Source organism: Salmo salar, chromosome 19 (genome assembly GCF_965601325.2).
Source record: "Salmo salar chromosome 19, fSalSal1, whole genome shotgun sequence".
Lineage (NCBI taxonomy): Eukaryota > Metazoa > Chordata > Actinopteri > Salmoniformes > Salmonidae > Salmo > Salmo salar.
The window spans coordinates 36,949,947-36,971,674 of NC_138309.1; the positions used below are offsets into that span (position 1 = coordinate 36,949,947).

The following is a 21,728-nucleotide window of genomic DNA, read 5'->3' on the forward strand; positions in this document are numbered from 1 at the left end:
GCAAAAGATCCCTTCCGTTTTTGTTGACGGTGCTGTCACTGTTGTTTCTATGGGGGAGATTAAGACAGTTTGAAACAGTATGACCTGTAATAAAGCTGTCCCCTCGTGTGGTCGTTAGATCAGGTAGTGTTCAAAAGGGGGGTGAGTGTAACCGATGTGAAATGGCTAGTTAGTTAGCGGTGGTGCGCGCTAATAGCGTTTCAATCGGGTGACGTCATTTGCTCTGAGACCTGAAGTAGTAGTTCCCCTTGCTCTGCAAGGGCCGCGGCTTATGTGGCGCGATGGGTAACGATGCTTCGTGGGTGTCAGTTGTTGATGTGTGCAGAGGGTCCCTGGTTTAAGCCCAGGTTGGGGCGAGGAGAGGGACAGAAGCTAAACCGTTACATTGGCTTTTGTAACTGTTACACTGTTACACTCTCTGTCTCTGTCTCTGTTTCTCTCTCCCCTAGACCCCACAGTACATACTCTGTCTCACTGTCTCACTGTCTCTCTGTCTCTCTGTCTCACTGTCTCTCTGTCTCACTGTCTCTCTGTCTCGGTCTCTCTGTCTCGGTCTCTCTGTCTCGGTCTCTCTGTCTCGGTCTCTCTGTCTCGGTCTCTCTGTCTCGGTCTCTCTGTCTCGGTCTCTCTGTGTCGGTCTCTCTCTCTGTCTCTCACTGTCTCTGTCTCACTCTGTCTCTGTCTCACTGTCTCTCTGTCTCGGTCTCACTGTCTCTCTGTCTCGGTCTCACTGTCTCTCTGTCTCTCGGTCTCTCTGTCTCGGTCTCTCTGTCTCGGTCTCTCTGTCTCGGTCTCTCTGTGTCGGTCTCTCTCTCTGTCTCGGTCTCACAGTCTCTGTCTCACTCTGTCTCGGTCTCACAGTCTCTCTGTCTCGGTCTCACTGTCTCTCTGTCTCGGTCTCACTGTCTCTCTGTCTCGGTCTCACTGTCTCTCTGTCTCTCTGTCTCACTGTCTCTCTGTCTCTCGGTCTCTCTGTCTCGGTCTCACTGTCTCGGTCTCACTCTGTCTCACTGTCTCTCTCTCTGTCTTTCTGTCTTTCTCTCCCTCATTTCAATTCAGCCGACTTTATTGACATGGCAAGTTAAATTACTTACATTGTCAAAGTATACATAACAAAAATGGTGTGACCAACAGCAATAATAGTATTAGTAGTGGAAATGTGATTACCATTAACCTGTTGGGGCTAGGGGGCAGTATTTGCACGGACGGATAAAAAACGTACCAGATTTAATATGGTTACTACTCCTGCCCAGAAACTTGAATATGCATATAATTAGTAGATTTGGATAGAAAACACTCTAAAGTTTCTAAAACAGTTTGAATGGTGTCTGTGAGTATAACAGAACTCATATGGCAGGCCAAAACTTGAGAAGATTCCATACAGGAAGTGCCCTGTCTGACAATTTGTTGTCCTTCTGTTGCATCTCTATCGAAAATACAGCATCTGTGCTGTAACGTGACACTTTCTAAGGCTTCCATTGGCTCTCTAAAGCCACCAGAAAGTGTAATGGGGTGTCTGCTGTCTCTGGGCGAAGAACAGCTGGAGAATTTGTGAGTGGTCAGCCTGGGGACAGTGACACTGGAGATGCGCGTTCATGAGAATTCTCTTTTTTTCTTTCAGCCTTTGAATGAATACAACGTTGCCCGGTTGGAATATTATCGCTATTTTACGAGAAAAATAGCATAAAATTGGATTTTAAACAGCGTTTAACATGCTTCTAAGTACGGTAATGGAATATTTTGACTTTTTTTGTCACGAAATGCGCTCGCTTTTCGGATAGTGACCTGAATGCACAAACAAAACGGAGCTATTTGAATATAACTATGGATTATTTGGAACCAAAACAGCATTTGTTGTTGAAGTAGAAGTCCTGGGAGTGCATTCTGACGAAGAACAGCAAAGGTAATCCAATTTTTCTAATAGTAATTCTGAGTTTAGGTTGTCCCAAACTTGGTGGGTGTCAAAATAGCTAGTCGTGATGGCCGGGCTATGTACTCAGAATATTGCAAAATGTGCTTTCGCCGAAAAGCTATTTTAAAATCTTACACCGCGATTGCATAAAGGAGTTCTGTATCTATAATTCTTAAAATAATTGTTATGTATTTTGTGAACGTTTATCATCAGTAATTTAGTAAATTCACCGGAAGTTTGAGGTGGGTATGCTAGTTCTGAACATCACATGCTAATGTAAAAAGCTGTTTTTTGATATAAATATGAACTTGATTGAACAAAACATGCATGTATTGTGTAACATAATGTCCTAGGAGTGTCATCTGATAAAGATCATCAAAGGTTAGTGCTACATTTAGCTGTGGTTTTGGTTTTTGTGACATATATGCTTGCTTTGAAAATGGCTGTGTGATTATTTTTGGCAGGGTACTCTCCTGACATCTAATGTTTTGCTTTCGCTGTAAAGCCTTTTTGAAATCGGACAATGTGGTTATATTAACGAGAGTCTTTTCTTTAAAATGGTGTAAAATAGTCATATGTTTGAGAAATTGAAGTTATAGCATTTTTGAGGTATTTGTATTTCGCGCCACGCGATTCCACTGGCTGTTGGCTTGCGTCCCACCTCGCCCAGGGAGGTTAACAACAACAACTACAACAACAATATTAATGAGAATAATAATACATTAAAGAAATAGAAGTAGGCCAGTCTCAACCTGACTGAGAAGACACATGACCTGGAATGAAAGACAGAACAAAACTAAATGGGAAATAACATTGACATTATATTGCACTTTTCACTGGCTGTCCCTCAGGTTGTGGCAGGAGGACACATAGTTGGCTTTTCACCTGATAAATATTTGATTTTATAGTTTCAAATGCATTGTACTGAATGATAATTTTGGGAAAGAAAGATTCTCTTAGGTCTGAGTATTTGTCACAGTTTATTAGGAAATGCAGCTCTGTCTCTACCTCTCCCCTGGAGCAGAGTGAGCACAGCCTGTCCTCTGGGCAGCCAGACTGTCCTCTCTGGGCAGCCAGGTTTGTCTGTGACAACCGGTCTCTATAGCCAGACTGTCCTCTCTGGGCAGCCAGGTTTGTCTGTGACGACCGGTCTCTATAGCCAGACTGTCCTCTCTGAGTCTGTACCTAGTCAGTGTTTTCCTCAGTTTTCTATCAGTCACAGTGGTCAGATAGTCTGCCTATTTAGAGACAAATAGCATTGAAGTTTACTAAGATTTTTTGTGATGTCTTTCCAATAGGTGATATATTTTTCTTTTTGTTTTGTGATAATTTGGTTGGACCAGATGTCCTGAGTCTCTATGGGGTTGGTTTGGGTTAGTGAACTGAGCCTCAGAACCAGCTGGCTGACTGCTGTCCTGAGGTTCTATGGGGTTGGTTTGGGTTAGCGAACTGAGCCTCAGAACCAGCTGGCTGACTGCTGTCCTGAGGCTCTATGGGGTTGGTTTGGGTTAGCGAACTGAGCCTCAGAACCAGCTGGCTGACTGCTGTCCTGAGGCTCTATGGGGTTGGTTTGGGTTAGCGAACTGAGCCTCAGAACCAGCTGGCTGACTGCTGTCCTGAGGCTCTATGGGGTTGGTTTGGGTTAGTGAACTGAGCCTCAGAACCAGCTGGCTGACTGCTGTCCTGAGGTTCTATGGGGTTGGTTTGGGTTAGTGAACTGAGCCTCAGAACCAGCTGGCTGAGTGCTGTCCTGAGGCTCTATGGGGTTGGTTTGGGTTAGTGAACTGAGCCTCAGCTGATTTCTAATGTGCTGTTCCTCTTTCTGTTCTTAGGGTGTGTTTGTATTGCTTCAGTGTTTCCCCATATTGAAGGTGTATATTTGTGTAGTCTTGTTCGCTGTGTCTTTTGATTAGATATATTTCTCAATGACTTCCTTAGATTTCTCCATCATCATCAAACCATGTTTCATTCTGTATGCTTTTAGGTTTGGTCTCGTGTTTCTTTCTTATGTTCCTGTGTATAACTCCTTCCTCTTCCTCCTCTGATTATCTCTTCCTGCAGCCTACAGAGATGGAGGTAGAGTCTCAGGTCCACCTGTACGGCCACAGCTCTGAGGTGACCAGCCTCCATGTGTGTAAACCATACAGCATCCTTATCTCTGTGTCCAGGGATGGAACATGCATCCTCTGGGACCTCAACAGGTGGGTGGACGTGGTAGCCTAGCCTGCTGATAATAACCTTTTGTTTTTCCTGTCTTTCATGAATAAACAATCACCTGTTGTTTGTCTTGTTAGGTTGTGTTATGTCCAGAGCCTGACGGGTCACAAGAGCCCGGTGACCGCAGTGTCAGCCAGTGAGACCACAGGGGACATCGCTACGGTCTGTGACTCAGGTGAGGACCTGGCTGTTACTGTATATAGAATAGTCCAGTGGGAGGACCTGGTTGTTACTGTATATAGAATAGTCCAGTGGGAGGACCTGGCTGTTACTGTATATAGAATAGTCCAGTGGGAGGACCTGGCTGTTACTGTATATAGAATAGTCCAGTGGGAGGACCTGGTTGTTACTGTATATAGAATAGTCCAGTGGGAGGACCTGGCTGTTACTGTATATAGAATAGTATAGTGGGAGGACCTGGCTGTTACTGTATATAGAATAGTCCAGTGGGAGGACCTGGCTGTTACTGTATATATAATAGTCTAGTGGGAGGACCTGGTTGTTACTGTATATAGAATAGTATAGTGGGAGGACCTGGCTGTTACTGTATATAGAATAGTATAGTGGGAGGACCTGGCTGTTACTGTATATAGAATAGTCTAGCTGGGAGGACCTGGCTGTTACTGTATATAGAATAGTCCTGCTGGGAGGACCTGGCTGTTACTGTATGTAGAATAGTCCAGTGGGAGGACCTGGCTGTTACTGTATATAGAATAGTCTAGTGGGAGGACTTGGCTGTTACTGTATATAGAATAGTCTAGTGGGAGGACCTGGCTGTTACTGTATATAGAATAGTCTGCTGGGAGGACCTGGCTGTTACTGTATATAGAATAGTCTAGTGGGATGACCTGGCTGTTACTGTATATAGAATAGTCTAGTGGGAGGACCTGGCTGTTACTGTATATATAATATTCCAGTGGGAGGACCTGGCTGTTACTGTATATAGAATATTCCAGTCGGAAGACCTGGCTGTTACTGTATATAGAATAGTCTAGTGGGAGGACCTGGCTGTTACTGTATATAGAATAGTCCAGTGGGAGGACCTGTCTGTCTGGCTGACTATCTGTATGTCTGGCTGACTATCTGTGTGTCTGGCTGACTATCTGTGTGTCTGGCTGACTATCTGCGTGTCTGGCTGACTATCTGTGTGTCTGGCTGACTATCTGTGTGTCTGGCTGACTATCTGCGTGTCTGGCTGTCTATCTGCGTGTCTGGCTGTCTATCTGCGTGTCTGGCTGACTGTCTGCGTGTCTGGCTGACTCTCTGTGTGTCTGGCTGTCTGTCTGTCTGCATGTCTGGCTGACTGTCTGTCTGCGTGTCTGGCTGACTGTCTGTCTGTGTGTCTGGCTGACTGTCTGGCTGACTGTCTGTCTGCGTGTCTGGCTGACTGTCTGTCTGCGTGTCTGGCTGACAGTCTGTCTGCATTTCTGGCTGGCTGACTGTCTGTCTGCGTTTCTGGCTGACTGTCTGGCTGCGTTTCTGGCTGCCTGTCTGGCTGACTGTCTGGCTGCCTGTCTGGCTGACTGTCTGGCTGACTGTCTGGCTGCCTGTCTGGCTGCCTGTCTGGCTGCGTGTCTGGCTGCCTGTCTGGCTGCGTGTCTGGCTGACTGTCTGTCTGCGTGTCTGGCTGACTGTCTGTCTGCGTGTCTGGCTGACTGTCTGTCTGCGTGTCTGGCTGACTGTCTGTCTGCGTGACTGTCTGCGTGTCTGGCTGACTGTCTGCGTGTCTGGCTGACTGTCTGCGTGTCTGGCTGACTGTCTGCGTGTCTGGCTGACTGTCTGCGTGTCTGGCTGACTGTCTGTGTGTCTGGCTGACTGTCTGGCTGACTGTCTGGCTGTCTGGCTGACTGTATGCGTGTCTGGCTGACTGTCTGTCTGGCTGTCTGTCTGGCTGACTGTATGTCTGCGTGTCTGGCTGACTGTCTGGCTGACTGTCTGGCTGACTGTCTGGCTGACTGTTTGCATGTCTGGCTGACTGTCTGTGTGTCTGGCTGACTGTCTGTCTGTGTGTCTGGCTGACTGTCTGTCTGTGTGTCTGGCTGACTGTCTGTCTGCGTGTCTGGCTGACTGTCTGTCTGCGTGTCTGGCTGACTGTCTGTCTGCGTGTCTGGCTGACTGTCTGTCTGCATTTCTGGCTGACTGACTGTCTCTGCGTTTCTGGCTGACTGTCTGTCTGCGTTTCTGGCTGCCTGTCTGGCTGCGTGTCTGGCTGCCTGTCTGTCTGCGTTTCTGGCTGCCTGTCTGGCTGCGTGTCTGGCTGACTGTCTGTCTGCGTGTCTGGCTGACTGTCTGTGTGTCTGGCTGACTGTCTGCGTGTCTGGCTGACTGCCTGCGTGTCTGGCTGACTGCCTGCGTGTCTGGCTGACTGTCTGGCTGTCTGGCTGACTGTATGCGTGTCTGGCTGACTGTCTGTGTGTCTGGCTGACTGTCTGGCTGACTGTCTGGCTGACTGTCTGGCTGACTGTTTGCGTGTCTGGCTGACTGTCTGCGTGTCTGGCTCATCCTCTAACCTATGATGTCATTGTGTACATCCAGTGGGCGGGGGCAGTGATCTACGGTTGTGGACTGTGAACGGTGATCTGATTGGCCATGTCCACTGTCGTGAGATCATCTGCTCTGTGGCGTTCTCCAATCAGCCGGAGGGAGTGTCTGTCAACGTCATTACAGGGGGACTGGAGAACGGAGTGGTCAGGTGAGCAGCTTCCCGTACCTGTCTGTCTCTCTCTGTGTGTACAAGTCTGTTTCCTTGTGGATGTTTTTATTGTACTTAGTGTTTTTATAGTTTTATGCTGCCTCAAACAAATTGTCCAGCATTACCCAGGTTTCCATCCAAACTTTTAATGTGAGTAAAGTACATGTTGGATAGAAAATGTCACAACAGGCCTGATGGAAATCTCAAATTTGTCGATAAACTCCCACTAGACCAAATGTCGACAAAACAAAATACGCTAGACAAGGTGGGATCTTTTTTTGTGACGGTAAAATTAATTATGAGAGAAGTTGTGGCCGGAAACGTCTTTCTGCACAAATATTGATGTAATAAACTTCGATTGATGTGATGATTTTCGTGTTGATGTTCCTTTCGATAAATATGGACTTGGCTGCTGTTTGACAGATAAAAGTCATCTGTCTCTTTTTCTATAATAATTTCCTTATGTACAGAGCCTTCAGACAGTATTCACACCCCTCGACTTGTCCACATTTTGTTGTTAAAACATTTTAATTGTTACATTTTTACAAATAATTTCATGTTAAAAAACTGAAATGTCTTGAGTCAATAAGTATTCACTGCTTTGTTATGGCAAGCCTAAATAAATTCCGGAGTAGAAATATGTTTAACAAGTCACATAATAAGTTGCACGGACTCACTCTGTGTGCAATAATAGTGTTTAACATTATTTTTTAATGACTACCTCATCTCTGTACCCCACACATACAATTATCTGTAAGGTCCCTCAGTCGAGCAGTGAATTTCAAACACAGATTCAACCACGAAGACCCAGAGGTTTTCCAATGCCTCAAAGAAGGGCACCTATTGGTAGATGGGTAAACATTAAAAAGCAGACATTGAATATCCCTTTGAGCATGGTGAAGTCATTAATAACACTTTAGATGGTGTATCAATACACCCAGTCACTACAAAGATACAGGCGTCCTTCTTAACTCAGTTTCCGGAGAGGAAGGAAACCTCTCAGGGATTTAACCATGAGGCCAATGGTGACTTTAAAACAGTTACAGAGTTGAATGTCTGTGATAGGAGAAAACTGAGGATGGATCAACAACATTGTAGTTACTCCACAATACTAACCTAAATGACAGAGTGAAAAGAAGGAAGCCTGTACAGAATACAAATATTCCAAAACATACATCCTGTTTGCAACAAGACACTAAAGTAAAACTGCAGAAAATGTGACAAAGAAATTAACTTATGTCCGGAATACAAAGTATTGTGTTTGAGGTAAATCCAATACAACAGATTACTGAGTACCACTCTCCATATTTTCAAGCATAGTGGTGGCTGCATCATGTTATGGGTATGCTTGTCATCATTAAGGACTGGGGAGTTTTTCAGGATAGAAAAGAAACAGAATGGAGCTAATCACAGAAGAAAACCTGATTCAGTCTGCTTTCCACCAGACACTGGGAGATGAATTCACCTTTCAGCAGGACAATAACCTAAAAAACAAGGCCAAATATACAGTGGCCGAGTTAGTTTTGACTTAGTTGTGACTTAAATCTACTTGAAAATATATGTCAATAACTGAACATGTCTGTCTAGCAATGATCAACAACCAATTTGACAGAGCTTGAACATTTTTTTTAAAGAATAATGGGTAAATGTTGCATAATCAAGGTGCGGAAAGCTGTTACAGACTTTGCCAGAAAGACTCACAGCTCTTAGAAATTTACCCAGAAAGCCTCACAGCTCTTAGAGACTTACCCTGATTTGGACAAAATAACATGGGAACATATTGGCATAGCACGAATCATACACACAATTGTAAATACCACCGAAAGCGGTCCATCTCCGTGCCAATCATATGGCAATTTTCCGATGGCAATTGGCAATTGTAACACCCCAAAATTCCTTTAGATGGCGAGCGCGCTCCACCGTGGATTTTCATACAGCAAATGATACCCAAGTCAACACCCAAGGGTCAGATTTTGAGAAAATGTTTTTTTTTTTGTGAAAACTTATCACCCCTTAAAAAAGTGGTTTCTGGACCGTTTTTCGAAATTTTTCGATTTTTATGTCAATTACACATGTATAAGAGCTGTATGAACATGCTTATGACGTTTTTTATTGACGTCATTTTTTGGGTTGCTTTTGCTTGTGCACAAGGCATATGTTTTGTGCATTTTGAATATGATTTCATAGGAAAAAAGTGACTTTTTTTCTTTTTTTTGCAAAATTAAGTATTGAATGTGCCAAATCACAGCAAATATCCAATAGATGGCTAGAGCTCTCCGCAGTGAATTTTCATATTGTAAATATAACACAATTCAAGACCCAAGAGTCAAATTTTGAAAAAATGACATATTTTTGGAAAACTTTTCAGCCCCTTAAAAAGTGGTTTCTGGGCCGATTTTTTTATGTCAATTACACATGTATAAGAGCTGTATGGACATACTTTTGACATATTTTATTGGGTTGTTTTTGCTTGTGCATAAGGCATATGTTTTGTGCATATGGAATATGATTTCATAGGAAGTCAAAAGTGACATATTTGCTTGTGCATAAGGCATATGTTTTGTGCATTTGGAATACGATTTCATAGGAAGTCAAAAGTGACATATTTGTTTCTTTTTTTTGCCAAATGCAATTAGAAATGTGCAAATGAAATGTCCAATAATTTTTTTGTCAATTATACATGTATAAAAGTATTGAATGTGCCAAATCAGGATGTTTGTCCGTTTGCCATGTACGATCATAGGAAGTCGGTTTCCAAACCCAAAAGTCAGTGAAGCATGGTCCAAATGGCATTTATACTGCCCAAATGATATATAGCCCTATGTTAAGCCATGAATCAACGCAGATGGTCTACTTGTCATGTATGATGAGGGAGAAGTGGGACTCTGTTGCTTTTAACATTTTTAACAAATTTGACATGCTCAGAATGCATAATTGACTGGCCCGATTATCTCGGGATGGCCGTGCAGTGACTGTGGTTCCTCTCCATCGCTCGTTGTGTTGATTTCATCATGTCAACTTTGGTGATATTTTTTGCTGTTGAATCATATTGCAAATGCGCGTTACGTTTGCAATATGATTCAATGGGCATTTAGCATCACAAATTTAGGCATGCATCATTGACTGGCCCGATGAACTCGGGATGGCCGTGCAGTGACTGTGGTTCCTCTCCATGGCTTGATGGTGACATGAGAGAAGTGGGACTGTCATTTCTTTGCGATTTTTTTAAAAAATGTCCAAAATGACTAGGGGCGCCCCATACTGGATGGGCACTGATGGGGGGTGCTCCCTACCCAACCGTGGACCCCTTGCACCCCCCTAAAGGCATTTAAAACCATTCTAAAAACAATCTCCTGGTAACCCATTTCGGGTCACCATGTGCACGGATGCGCATTTGCAATATGTTTCAATGGGCCTTTACATCACGAATTTGGCATGCTCAAAAACACTGCAGAAATGCATAATTGACTGTCCCGATGAACTGGGGATGGCCGTGCAGTGACTGTGGTTCCTCTCCATCGCTCGTTGTGTTGATTTCATCATGTCAACTTTGGTGATATTTTTTGCTGTTGAATCATATTGCAAATGCGCATTACGTTTGCAATATGATTCAATGGGCATTTAGCATCACAAATTTAGGCATGCTCAAAAATACTGCAGAAATGCATAATTGACTGGCCCGATGAACTCGGGATGGCCGTGCAGTGACTGTGGTTCCTCTCCATTGCTCGTCACCCAGCATTCTGACACCAAATCCACTTTTTCCAACTCGTATAGAAGCCAACTATCACATATGTCAGAGAAGGCCCATAATTCACAGCGCTTTCAATTTTAACCATAAAAAAAATATAAAACGCATAGTTACGTTATAGCTGCGGGTCCAGCTCTGACAATATGTGTAGGCCTATGTGAGGCGACCCTGAATCCCAAGTTTCGGCTCGATAGGTCATTCGGTGCCCGAGCAATAGCCTTAATTGGTGCTGAAAATCCAGTTTTTCAGGGCGTTACTATGGGGTCCCTGAATGAGCTATCGGACAGAGACATTGGGGTCTGTCTCTATGGGCCGAGGCGGTTTCAATGCACCTAGTCTTGCCACTCTGGGACATTTCTACATGTCGCCATGTCCGTGATATTCAAAATGAATTGAACATATTGCAAATGCACGAGGCGGTTTCTCGGTCTGAGAACCTTCTAGAGCCACATAATTCACCGTGCAAAAACGACATGAGCTCTAGAACAGGTTTCTAAAGTTTCGGAACTCTAGGTCTGACGGTTCTTGAATCGTTTGAACAAAAGTAACTATTGAAGGCGGTATAAGTCTCTAAGCCCCACACTATGTCCCTATGGCCAAGCTGTGTGTGTGTGTTTTTAGTTTTTTTTGCAAAAGGAATAAACACACGTTGTCTTTGGGGTAGGCATAAACAGAATCCTGAATATGAAGCCTCTACCTTAAGAATTGACTGAATGACACAGGGTTGAGTTGCGTGAATTTCACAATGTGCAGGTTATATGACAATAGCTCTAGGGTGTTTTTAACCACTTCCGGTTGTCACAGGAAGTTCTTACTCTACACACGTTGTCTTTGGGGTAGGCATAAACAGAATCCTGAATATGAAGCCTCTACCTTAAGAATTGACTGAATGACACATGGTTGAGTTGCGTGATTTTCACTATCTGCAGGTTGCTTATATGACAATAGTTCTAGGGTGATTTTAACAACTTCCGGTTGCTCCAGGAACCTTAGAATCGACACAGGTAGACCTCACAGTAGCCTGATGGATTGTTATAGAAGACAGGTTCATAAGGCATTCATAACCTACATAGGCTTCAGGTTGAATTTAGGAGAATAGTCAATGTATTCCTATGGGGAGAGAAGTCATTGCACACTTTTTGATCTAAACACCTTCTTTTCACTGTGAAGGGTTAATGCCACAGGGTCAAGGTTAGGCTTGCACAGATCGGGAGGACCTCAGGAACGCTCCTGAGGTTGAATTGTGCTTCTAACCCTAACGGTTCTCTCACTGTCACCCAAAAGCACTTGACATATTGGTGCAGGCATCATTTTGGGCCTAGTTTTCTCACGGTCGCTGTGCTCAGACCGAGCTACGGTCAAGCGGGGCGTCTCATTGAACTCGGCACAGCCTAGAGATAATGGTAATGCCATTGCAGGCTCTTTGTGTCTTTAAGCACCGCACTGTGTCACTCCGTCCTTGCTGTGTGTGTGTGTGTGAGAGAGCTTTTCTTTGACATCTGATGGGATAAATGACTGATTTACAGTTCATGAGGGTTGCCTAGTCACACATATGAAGTTGTGGAAATATCTGACCTTTTTAACCCTTCAAAACAGCCCCTATAACACAATTTTAAGGCACTTCTGGTTGACACAGGAAGCTGAACATTAGGCTCTTATAGAATATTGAGTTTTAGGTCTTTCTGTTAAGAACTGACTTATTTACAGAGGGTTGAACAAGTGTGTGTTGTTTCAGAAAATCACAGTAATCTCACAGAGCTCCGAAACCCGCCTTAACGGACTCATCTGAACACGCTGCAACTGGATCTGTAACTTTTTTGGGAAAAAAACCTCCTATTGTTGAATATCACCAATGTGCCATTGTACAATTTCTCTGAAATGAACATTGGTAAATGCATGGTTCCTTTTCTCCTGACACCGTAGGCTCATGTAGTTTGATGTGAAGCGGTCAAATCAGCACTCTATTTTCCTGTTTGACTTTCAATCCCAGAAAAATAGCCTTAACTCGAAAAGCGTCGAGGCCTCGACTCCATCCTGTTCGGGGCCAACTGCCCATTATGCCAAACCCACGCTGACCGAGTTTCGTCTTCAAATTATTTTCCGTTTAGGAGAAAAAGCCGCGTCGTGATCGGTGATATACGTTACGTTTGCAATATGATTCCATTCGCCCTCCCGTGGAATAATCCAGAACTGCAAAGAAATTACCAAAATTTGAACATTTTATTAAATGGAAACGGAAGGTCCGAGAGACTCCGTTCGATGACTTCCTGGAAGATCCGGCCCCTATGAGCGGCCCGACGCCGTCCGCAGATTTATCGGACGTCTAGTAAGGGAGCGTACATTTGCAATACGCACTTTCTCACTAACCACACAGCTGGCGCACGTGAGTTCCCTTCATGTATGTAAATTAGATATTTCTGTATTTCATTTTCAAAACATTTACCAAAATGTCTAAAAACATGTTTTCACTTATTATGGTCATTATGGGGTTTTGTGTGTAGATTGCTGAGAAAAAAAATCTATTAAATATATTTTTGAATTCAGGCTGTAACACAACAAAATGTGGAATAAGTCAAGGGGTCTGAATACTTCCGGAAGGAACTGTAGGTAGCCTACCCACACTGTCTCTGTTGGCTAGAGAGCACGTACTGTACCAATACTTCCTGAAGGAACTGTAGGTAGCCTACCCACACTGTCTCTGTTGGCTAGAGAGCACGTACTGTACCAGTACTTCCTGAAGTAACTGTAGGTAGCCTACCCACACTGTCTCTTTTGGCTAGAGAGCACGTACTGTAGGTAGCCTACCCACACTATCTCTGTTGGCTAGAGAGCACGTACTGTACCAATACTTCCTGAAGGAACTGTAGGTAGCACGTACTGTACCAATACTTCCTGAAGGAACTGTAGGTAGCCTACCCACACTGTCTCTGTTGGCTAGAGAGCACGTACCAAGACCAGAGTGGGCACATTCATTATATAAGGAAAATATTTGAGATGGAAACCCATTTTAACTTGTATTTTTTTTATTCAGTACATTGGAACATAACTAAATATATGTTTCTGTGCACTACGTCATCACAACCTTTTATCTGCAACAAATCAATTTGATGGAAAAACATACTGTTTGTATGCAAATCTTTTAATTTGCGCATGGAAAAACTGTCGCCAATTGGATGGAAACTTGGGTAGTGACACAAAGACGTTCTGAATCTGAGTGAGTGTGGCTTCCTGAATAAATGTTAAATAACAAAGGTCTTCCTTTTCCTCTCATCACAACCATTTAGGCTGTGGAGCACTTGGGACTTGAAGCCAGTGAGAGAGATCACCTTCCCCAAGTCGAACAAGCCTATCATCAGCCTGACGTATTCGTGTGACGGCCACCACCTCTACACAGCTAACAGTGAGGGGACGGTCATGGCCTGGTGTAGGAGAGACCAGCAGAGGATGAAACTACCCATGTTCTACAGCTTCCTCTCTAGCTACGCTGCCAGCTGACAGACTAGGGCCTTGAATGACTACACTACCCACAATCCTCCTGAGAGACATGATTACAATACCCAGTCCTTTTCTGACGCATGGCTCCAGACTACCCTGAGAGACCGCATGAGGGACAGAACTACAATACCCACAGTCCTCTGCTCTTATGGCAGCCCCCAGACCTCCTGGCATGTTGAGAGTCAGAACTACAATACCCATAGTTCTCTTCTCTTCTGACGCATTTCTCCAGACTACCCTAGGACAAAACTACAATAACCACAGTTCTCCAGGTCGGACAGAACAGCCTGAACCTCTCCATGAGCAGTCAGTCCCCTTCCCTCCCCCCCGCTGGGAGACGGACATGTCAACATGCTGCAGACGACCAATCAAAGCCATCAGCTCAGACCCTAAGACCCACCTCCTGTTTTCTACAGTCGTTTCCGTGTGAGCAGACTAGCGGTTGTTATGATATTAAAGAGATCTAGATATCGTTTTGTTTTGGTTTTGTTGTCATGGTAATAATGTTCCTTCCTTCTGAAATGTGTTGCTGATGACTTGATTAGTTGTTTGGACTGTCCTGGTGAGCTGCTACATAACATCTGACCAATCCCAAGTCAGACCAGAAGGCCCCTGCCTCTGCTAGTGTCTGACCAATCCAAAGCCAGAGCAGAGGGTAGAGACCCGCCCCCGTCTCTCCTCTACGGCCAACGCATGTGTCTCTCTGCATTAGTCACCTGACTGATGGCTCTTATTCCTGAGAGACCAGGAAAAGCTGCAATTACAGGAACACTCTGCATATCTGTCACCTACCTGGAGATGGCCTGGCCCTGCGTGGTTCCTGTGGGGTCTGAGATACCCTTCCTGTCCACTCTGAACTCTAGACTACGTAAACCAGCTAGGGGGATCTGGGATGATGTGGGTTGTGTTACCTGTAATGTCCTGGCCTGTGCTCTAAGAAAGGCCTCTTCTTGCATGCTGGAATTAAGGAGAATGAGGGGGATGGATGGAGAGTGTGTGTGTGTGTGTGTGTGTGAGAGAGAGAGCTTGAAAGCACTAACTCCATTGTGTTCCTGCCTTGTATCGATCCTGTTTCCTGCCTTGTATCAATCCAGTTTCCTGTGTTTGTTTTCACTCTTTGTTTTTGCATTGGCTTCCTTAGATTGTTGTCATTATTTCGTATTATCAATGAAAGCTGAGAATGACCTGCTGTTTGACTTCTGTCCTTGTGTTTACTGGTCTGAAACTGCTGCCTCTCCAATGCACTGCAGCAATCAACTGATTCTTATAGCCATCAACTGATTCTTATAGCCATCAACTGATTCTTACAGCCATCAACTGATTCTTACATCTTGCTGAAAATCTAAGATATTGTAGGAAAGAGGAAAAAGGAACCCAGCGTCACATAGATGTTATTCTAGCTCAGAGTACCTTTCCTTTGGAGGAGGAGAACCATATCTGTCATACTTAGTTGATCCTCTAGTTCAGCTTAGTAGTATTTGGATCCAGACAGATAAGAGAGTGTAGTCTGTCCTCTGAGCTCTCCTCTCCTCTCACAGCCCTGTAAAAGTAGTGGCTTGATCCAGACAGCAGTGTAGTCTGTCCTCTGAGCTCTCTAGTCTCCCAGTCTAGCTCCTGCTGCCAGGATTACAGACCACTGGGGAGCTGCTGCAACATCCCAGGAGACATCAAAACACCCTGGTAATTAGCAATTAATTGAATGAGTGTATAGCTCCACTACTACACAATCAGAAAGAGGGGAGCGAGGCGAGAGAGAGAGAGAGAGAGAGAGGCGCGAGAGCGAGGCGAGAGGGAGCGAGGGCGAGGCGAGAGGGGGCGAGGCGAGAGGGAGCGGGGCGAGAGGGAGCGAGGGCGAGGCGAGAGGGGGCGAGAGGGGGCGAGGCGAGAGGGAGCGGGGCGAGGCGAGAGGGGGTGAGAGGGAGCGGGGCGAGAGGGAGCGGGGCGAGAGGGAGCGAGGGGAGAGGGGGCGAGAGGGAGCGGGGCGAGGGAGCGAGGGCGAGGCGAGAGGGGGCGAGAGGGAGCGAGGGCGAGGCGAGTGGGGGCGAGGGCGGGGCGAGAGAGAGGGAGCGGGGCGAGAGAGAGGGAGCGGGGCGAGAGAGCGAGGCGAGAGGGAACGGGAGAGAGGGCGAGGCGAGAGGGAGCGAGGCGGGAGAGAGGGCGAGGCGGGAGAGAGGGCGAGGCGGGAGAGAGGGCGAGGCGGGAGAGAGGGCGAGGCGGGAGAGAGGGCGAGGCGGGAGAGAGGGCGAGGCGAGAGGGAGAGGGGCGAGAGGCGCGAGAGCCGAGCGAGAGAGAGAGAGAGGGCGAGGCGAGAGAGAGAGGGCGAGGCGAGAGAGAGAGGGCGAGGCGAGAGAGAGAGGGCGAGGCGAGAGAGAGAGGGCGAGGCGAGAGAGAGAGAGGGCGAGGAGAGAGAGGGCGAGGAGAGAGAGAGAGGGCGAGGCGAGGAGAGAGAGGGCGAGGCGAGGAGAGAGAGAGAGGGCGAGGCGAGAGAGAGCGCGAGGCGAGAGAGAGAGCGCGAGGCGAGAGAGAGAGAGCGCGAGGCGAGAGAGGGAGAGCGCGAGGCGAGAGAGAGAGAGCGCGAGGCGAGAGAGAGAGAGCGCGAGGCGAGAGAGAGAGAGCGAGGCGAGAGAGAGAGAGGGCGAGGCGAGAGAGCGAGGCGAGAGGGAGAGAGAGAGGGTGAGGGAGCGAGGCGGGAGAGAGGGCGAGGCGAGAGGGAGAGGGGCGAGAGGCGCGAGAGCCGAGCGAGAGAGAGAGGGCGAGGCGAGAGAGAGGGCGAGGCGAGAGAGAGAGGGCGAGGCGAGAGAGAGAGGGCGAGGCGAGAGAGAGAGGGCGAGGCGAGAGAGAGGGCGAGGCGAGAGAGAGAGGGCGAGGCGAGAGAGAGGCGAGAGAGAGGGCGAGGCGAGAGAGAGGGCGAGAGAGAGAGGGCGAGAGAGAGAGGGCGAGAGAGAGAGGGCGAGAGAGAGAGGGCGAGGCGAGAGAGAGAGAGAGCGAGGCGAGAGAGAGAGCGAGGCGAGAGAGAGAGAGGCGAGAGAGAGAGAGCGAGGCGAGAGAGAGAGCGAGGCGAGAGAGAGAGCGAGGCGAGAGAGAGAGCGAGGCGAGAGAGAGGCGAGAGAGAGGCGAGAGAGAGAGCGAGGCGAGAGAGCGAGCGAGGCGAGAGAGAGAGCGAGGCGAGAGAGAGAGCGAGGCGAGAGAGAGAGCGAGGCGAGAGAGAGAGAGAGCGAGGCGAGAGAGAGAGAGAGCGAGGCGAGAGAGAGAGCGAGCGAGGCGAGAGAGAGAGCGAGGCGAGAGAGCGAGCGAGGCGAGAGAGAGAGCGAGGCGAGAGAGAGAGCGAGGCGAGAGAGAGAGCGAGGCGAGAGAGCGAGCGAGGCGAGAGAGAGAGCGAGGCGAGCGAGGCGAGAGAGCGAGGCGAGAGAGCGAGCGAGGCAGCGAGCGAGGCGAGAGAGAGCGAGCGAGGCAGCGAGCGAGGCGAGAGAGAGCGAGAGAGCGAGCGAGGCGAGAGAGAGAGCGAGGCGAGAGAGAGAGCGAGGCGAGAGAGAGAGCGAGGCGAGAGAGAGAGAGAGAGCGAGAGAGCGAGCGAGCGAGGCGAGAGAGAGCGAGCGAGCGAGGCGAGAGAGAGCGAGAGAGCGAGCGAGGCGAGAGAGCGAGCGAGAGAGCGAGCGAGGCGAGCGAGAGAGAGAGCGAGCGAGGCGAGAGAGAGCGAGCGAGGCGAGAGAGAGCGAGCGAGGCGAGAGAGAGCGAGCGAGGCGAGAGAGAGCGAGCGAGGCGAGAGAGAGCGAGCGAGGCGAGAGAGAGCGAGCGAGGCGAGAGAGAGCGAGGCGAGCGAGCGAGGCGAGCGAGCGAGAGAGCGAGGCGAGAGAGCGAGAGAGCGAGGCGAGGCGAGAGAGCGAGCGTGGCGAGAGAGAGAGCGAGCGTGGCGAGAGAGCGAGCGTGGCGAGAGAGAGAGCGAGAGAGAGAGCGAGGCGAGAGAGAGCGAGCGTGGCGAGAGAGAGAGCGAGCGTGGCGAGAGAGAGAGCGAGCGTGGCGAGAGAGAGAGCGAGCGTGGCGAGAGAGAGAGCGAGGCGAGAGAGCGAGAGAGCGAGCGAGGCGAGAGAGCGAGCGTGGCGAGAGAGAGAGCGATCGAGAGAGAGAGCGAGAGAGAGAGCGAGGCGAGAGAGAGAGCGAGAGAGAGAGCGAGGCGAGAGAGCGAGCGAGGCGAGAGAGCGAGCGAGGCGAGAGAGAGAGCGAGGCGAGAGAGCGAGCGAGAGAGAGAGCGAGGCGAGAGAGCGAGCGAGGCGAGAGAGAGAGAGAGCGAGCGAGAGAGCGAGCGAGGCAGCGAGCGAGGCGAGAGAGAGCGAGCGAGGCAGCGAGCGAGGCGAGAGAGAGCGAGAGAGCGAGCGAGGCGAGAGAGAGAGCGAGGCGAGAGAGAGAGCGAGGCGAGAGAGAGCGAGAGAGCGAGCGAGGCGAGAGAGAGAGCGAGGCGAGAGAGAGAGCGAGGCGAGAGAGAGAGCGAGGCGAGAGAGAGAGCGAGGCGAGAGAGAGAGCGAGGCGAGAGAGAGAGCGAGGCGAGAGAGCGAGCGAGGCGAGAGAGCGAGCGAGGCGAGAGAGCGAGCGAGGCGAGAGAGAGAGCGAGGCGAGAGAGAGAGCGAGAGAGCGAGCGAGGCGAGAGAGCGAGCGAGGCGAGAGAGCGAGCGAGCGAGCGAGGCGAGAGAGCGAGCGAGGCGAGAGAGCGAGCGAGCGAGCGAGGCGAGAGAGAGCGAGCGAGCGAGCGAGGCGAGAGAGAGCGAGCGAGCGAGCGAGGCGAGAGAGAGCGAGCGAGGCGAGCGAGGCGAGAGAGAGCGAGCGAGGCGAGCGAGGGAGCGAGAGAGCGAGCGAGGCGAGAGAGAGCGAGAGAGCGAGCGAGGCGAGAGAGAGCGAGAGAGCGAGAGAGAGCGAGAGAGCGAGCGAGGCGAGAGAGAGCGAGAGAGCGAGCGAGGCGAGAGAGAGCGAGAGAGCGAGCGAGGCGAGCGAGGCGAGAGAGCGAGCGAGGCGAGAGAGCGAGCGAGGCGAGCGAGCGAGGCGAGAGAGAGCGAGCGAGCGAGCGAGGCGAGAGAGAGCGAGAGAGCGAGCGAGGCGAGAGAGAGCGAGAGAGCGAGCGAGGCGAGAGAGAGCGAGCGAGGCGAGAGAGAGCGAGAGAGAGCGAGAGAGCGAGCGAGGCGAGAGAGAGCGAGCGAGGCGAGAGAGAGCGAGCGAGGCGAGAGAGCGAGGCGAGAGAGAGCGAGGCGAGAGAGAGCGAGCGAGGCGAGAGAGAGAGAGCGAGAGAGCGAGGCGAGGCGAGAGAGCGAGCGTGGCGAGAGAGAGAGCGAGCGTGGCGAGCGAGGCGAGAGAGCGAGCGTGGCGAGAGAGCGAGCGTGGCGAGAGAGCGAGCGTGGCGAGAGAGCGAGCGTGGCGAGAGAGAGCGAGAGAGAGAGCGAGGCGAGAGAGAGCGAGCGTGGCGAGAGAGAGAGCGAGCGTGGCGAGAGAGAGAGCGAGCGAGGCGAGAGAGCGAGCGAGGCGAGAGAGCGAGCGAGGCGAGAGAGCGAGCGTGGCGAGAGAGAGAGAGAGAGATCGAGAGAGAGAGCGAGAGAGAGAGCGAGGCGAGAGAGCGAGCGAGGCGAGAGAGCGAGCGAGGCGAGAGAGCGAGCGAGGCGAGAGAGCGAGCGTGGCGAGAGAGCGAGCGTGGCGAGAGAGCGAGCGAGAGAGAGAGCGAGGCGAGAGAGAGAGCGAGGCGAGAGAGAGAGCGAGGCGAGAGAGCGAGCGTGGCGAGAGAGAGAGCGATCGAGAGAGAGAGCGAGGCGAGAGAGAGAGCGAGGCGAGAGAGCGAGCGAGGCGAGAGAGCGAGCGTGGCGAGAGAGAGAGAGAGCGAGAGAGAGAGCGAGGCGAGAGAGAGAGCGAGGCGAGAGAGAGAGCGAGGCGAGAGAGAGAGCGAGGCGAGAGAGAGAGCGAGGCGAGAGAGAGAGCGAGGCGAGAGCGAGGCGAGAGAGCGAGCGAGGCGAGAGAGAGCGATCGAGGCGAGAGAGAGCGAGGCGAGAGAGAGAGCGAGTGAGGCGAGAGAGAGCGATCGAGGCGAGAGAGGGCGAGAGAGAGAGCGAGCGAGGCGAGAGAGAGCGATCGAGGCGAGAGAGAGCGAGCGAGAGAGAGAGCGATCGAGGCGAGAGAGAGCGAGCGAGAGAGAGAGCGAGCGAGGCGAGAGAGCGAGAGAGAGAGCGAGCGAGGCGAGAGAGAGCGAGAGAGAGAGCGAGCGAGGCGAGAGAGAGCGAGAGAGAGAGCGAGCGAGGCGAGAGAGAGCGAGCGAGGCGAGAGAGAGAGCGAGCGAGGCGCGAGAGAGAGAGCGAGGCGAGAGAGCGAGCGAGCGAGGCGAGAGAGAGCGATCGAGGCGAGAGAGAGAGCGAGCGAGGCGAGAGAGAGCGATCGAGGCGAGAGAGAGCGAGAGAGAGCGAGAGAGAGAGCGAGCGAGGCGAGAGAGAGCGAGCGAGGCGAGAGAGAGCGAGAGAGAGAGCGAGCGAGGCGAGAGAGAGCGAGAGAGAGAGCGAGAGAGAGCGAGAGAGCGATCGAGAGAGAGCGAGAGAGAGAGCGAGAGAGAGCGAGAGAGCGATCGAGAGAGAGCGAGCGAGGCGAGAGAGAGCGAGAGAGCGATCGAGAGAGAGAGCGAGCGATCGAGAGAGCGAGGCGAGAGATCGAGAGAGCGAGGCGAGAGAGAGAGCGAGGCGAGAGATCGAGAGAGCGAGGCGAGAGAGAGAGAGAGCGAGCGAGGCGAGAGAGAGAGCGATCGAGAGAGAGAGCGAGCGAGGCGAGAGAGAGAGCGAGCGAGGCGAGAGAGAGAGCGAGCGAGGAGAGAGAGCGAGCGAGGCGAGAGAGAGAGCGAGCGAGGCGAGAGAGAGAGCGAGCGAGGCGAGAGAGAGAGCGATCGAGAGAGAGAGAGCGATCGAGAGAGAGAGAGCGATCGAGAGAGAGAGAGCGATCGAGAGAGAGAGCGAGAGAGAGAAAGAGCGATCGAGAGAGAGAGAGCGATCGAGAGAGAGAGCGATCGAGAGAGAGAGCGATCGAGAGAGAGAGCGATCGAGAGAGAGAGAGCGATCGAGAGAGAGAGCGATCGAGAGAGAGAGAGCGATCGAGAGAGAGAGAGCGAGGCGAGAGAGCGAGCGAGGCGAGAGAGCGAGCGAGGCGAGAGAGAGAGCGAGGCGAGAGAGAGAGCGAGGCGAGAGAGCGAGCGAGGCGAGAGAGCGAGCGAGGCGACGAGGCGAGAGAGCGGGCGAGAGAGCGAGCGAGGCGAGAGAGCGGGCGAGGCGAGAGAGCGGGCGAGAGAGCGGGCGAGGCGAGAGAGCGAGCGAGAGAGCGAGAGAGAGAGCGAGCGAGGCGAGAGAGCGAGCGAGAGAGCGAGCGAGGCGAGAGAGCGAGGCGAGAGAGCGAGCGAGAGAGCGAGCGAGGCGAGAGAGCGAGAGAGCGAGCGAGGCGAGAGAGCGAGGCGAGAGAGCGAGCGAGAGAGCGAGCGAGGCGAGAGAGCGGGCGAGAGAGCGAGAGAGCGAGCGAGGCGAGAGAGCGGGCGAGAGAGCGAGCGAGAGAGCGAGCGAGGCGAGAGCGAGCGAGGCGAGAGAGCGAGCGAGGCGAGAGCGAGCGAGGCGAGAGAGCGAGCGAGGCGAGAGCGAGCGAGGCGAGAGCGAGCGAGGCGA

At 50.6% G+C, this 21,728-nt stretch overlaps 1 protein-coding gene across 3 annotated transcripts in view; it reads left to right on the top strand.

Annotated features, from left to right (window-relative positions):
- lyst (lysosomal trafficking regulator) overlaps positions 1 to 15,256 on the top strand; it is a 215,517-nt gene extending 200,261 nt beyond the window's left edge. For all 3 annotated transcript variants that reach the window (XM_045702248.2, XM_045702249.2, XM_045702250.2), the window contains 4 exons: positions 3,974 to 4,113; positions 4,207 to 4,304; positions 6,665 to 6,821; positions 13,857 to 15,256. In XM_045702248.2, the coding sequence (XP_045558204.1) occupies positions 3,974 to 4,113; positions 4,207 to 4,304; positions 6,665 to 6,821; positions 13,857 to 14,067 (606 nt within the window). In that variant the 3' untranslated portion in view covers positions 14,068 to 15,256. The remainder of the gene's footprint in view (positions 1 to 3,973; positions 4,114 to 4,206; positions 4,305 to 6,664; positions 6,822 to 13,856) is intronic.
- Positions 15,257 to 21,728: the final 6,472 nt, after the last annotated feature.